Source organism: Dichotomopilus funicola (assembly GCF_033296635.1).
Source record: "Dichotomopilus funicola strain CBS 141.50 unplaced genomic scaffold C8A04scaffold_192, whole genome shotgun sequence".
Taxonomy (NCBI): domain Eukaryota; kingdom Fungi; phylum Ascomycota; class Sordariomycetes; order Sordariales; family Chaetomiaceae; genus Dichotomopilus; species Dichotomopilus funicola.
Genome location: NW_026944213.1, coordinates 1 through 1268, shown reverse-complemented (window position 1 = coordinate 1268; position 1268 = coordinate 1). Strand labels below are relative to the sequence as shown.

General features: G+C 50.9%; 1 protein-coding gene across 1 annotated transcript; it reads right to left on the bottom strand.

The window, feature by feature from the left end:
* Nucleotides 1–24: 24 nt before the first annotated feature.
* C8A04DRAFT_16220 (uncharacterized protein) lies at nucleotides 25–369 on the bottom strand (the record flags this gene model as incomplete). The annotated part of the gene is made up of 1 exon (XM_062778773.1): nucleotides 25–369. The coding sequence occupies one exon, from the start codon at nucleotides 367–369 to the stop codon at nucleotides 25–27; it is 345 nt and encodes a 114-aa protein (XP_062632410.1).
* Between the last annotated feature and the right edge of the window lie 899 nt (nucleotides 370–1268).

Below are 1268 nucleotides of genomic sequence, written 5' to 3'. Positions count from 1 at the left end.
CTAACCCTAACCCTAACCCTAACCCTAAGAGATACAGGACCCGGTTCCGATAACCAAAATACCCCGTAGTGCGTTAAAGGCGTGTCGGATAACGTCGCTGAATTGCGGCAGGCCATTAACGAGTTCTATGGTATGCCTGTTTACAAGGCGAAGATACGTAAGCGAGCGCAGGTCGAGCTGGTGGAAAACCTCGTGAAGAATTTCGATGGGAAGGAATTCAAGGGCGCCGGCACTTGCTACAGGTTCGTGACGACGGGAGGGTCTGGGCGTTGTCTCAAGGTTCGAGAGGTTATCATCCAGTGTGAAGTCCTTGATCCGCCGTTGTGTGCACGTGAGGCCCTCCCATCTCGCTGGCGTTTTGGCCGTCATGGCTGTCGCTTGTGGCGCCGGGAGCTTGATAATACCAGACATAGAGCCGCTACGATTCAAGAACACGAGCAGCCAATCTGTGACAGGGCAGTTATCGCTTTCGTGTTGGTAGATAGACAAGGGGTTGATGTCCTTAACCGGGTTAACCACAACTTGATATTGGATGTCGACGAAAGTGCTGCAGTCGCTAAATGCTGATGGTAACTTGTTTGGGCTAGTCGCAGTTAGCAGAACGCGAGACGCGCCTGCAACGCGATTTGAGCCTGAGGTGCGAACTGTCCAAGCTGCATTGTTCCCCACATATCCCAAGTGCCGTCCAAGGCAGGTTAGGGTTAGGGTTAATCCAACTTGCGGCTGGATTTGAATGGTGATGAAAGCACTGAAAATTACAGACTTTGATAAGGTTAAGTATCAGTAAAGGTAATTGTATCTAATTAAAGTAGACATGGAACTTTCTCAAATACTGCTCCTCCTCTCTCGTAAAGGTCCCGCCAGTGTTCAAGTGTATTTCGCGACTGGAACTTCATGCAGTTGCCCTCCCGCCCAAGTTCGAGTCAAGTGGGCAGACTCGTTGGGCTGTAACTTGATCCCAAATGCAGGCGCACAAGAAACACTCCAATTATATGTAACTCTCCCCAATGCACGACGGTAGGCCTCAGAGCATCAGGAATGATTCGTGCTTCCCACTGGATCAAAACGCGATGCCCTGAACAGCTGCCTTGGACAAACAGAGCCTGGGGCGTTCATTGGGTTTGGGATATTCGCGTTTGTTCTCCTGTCTTTTTTTTCTTCTCACTTTTGGGCGCTTGGTTCTTCCGCCTTCTTAACCTTGGCCAACCGGCCTACGGTAACGTATCTTATCAGCGAGCTGCGCATATCACCGAGCTGCGCACGCCCCA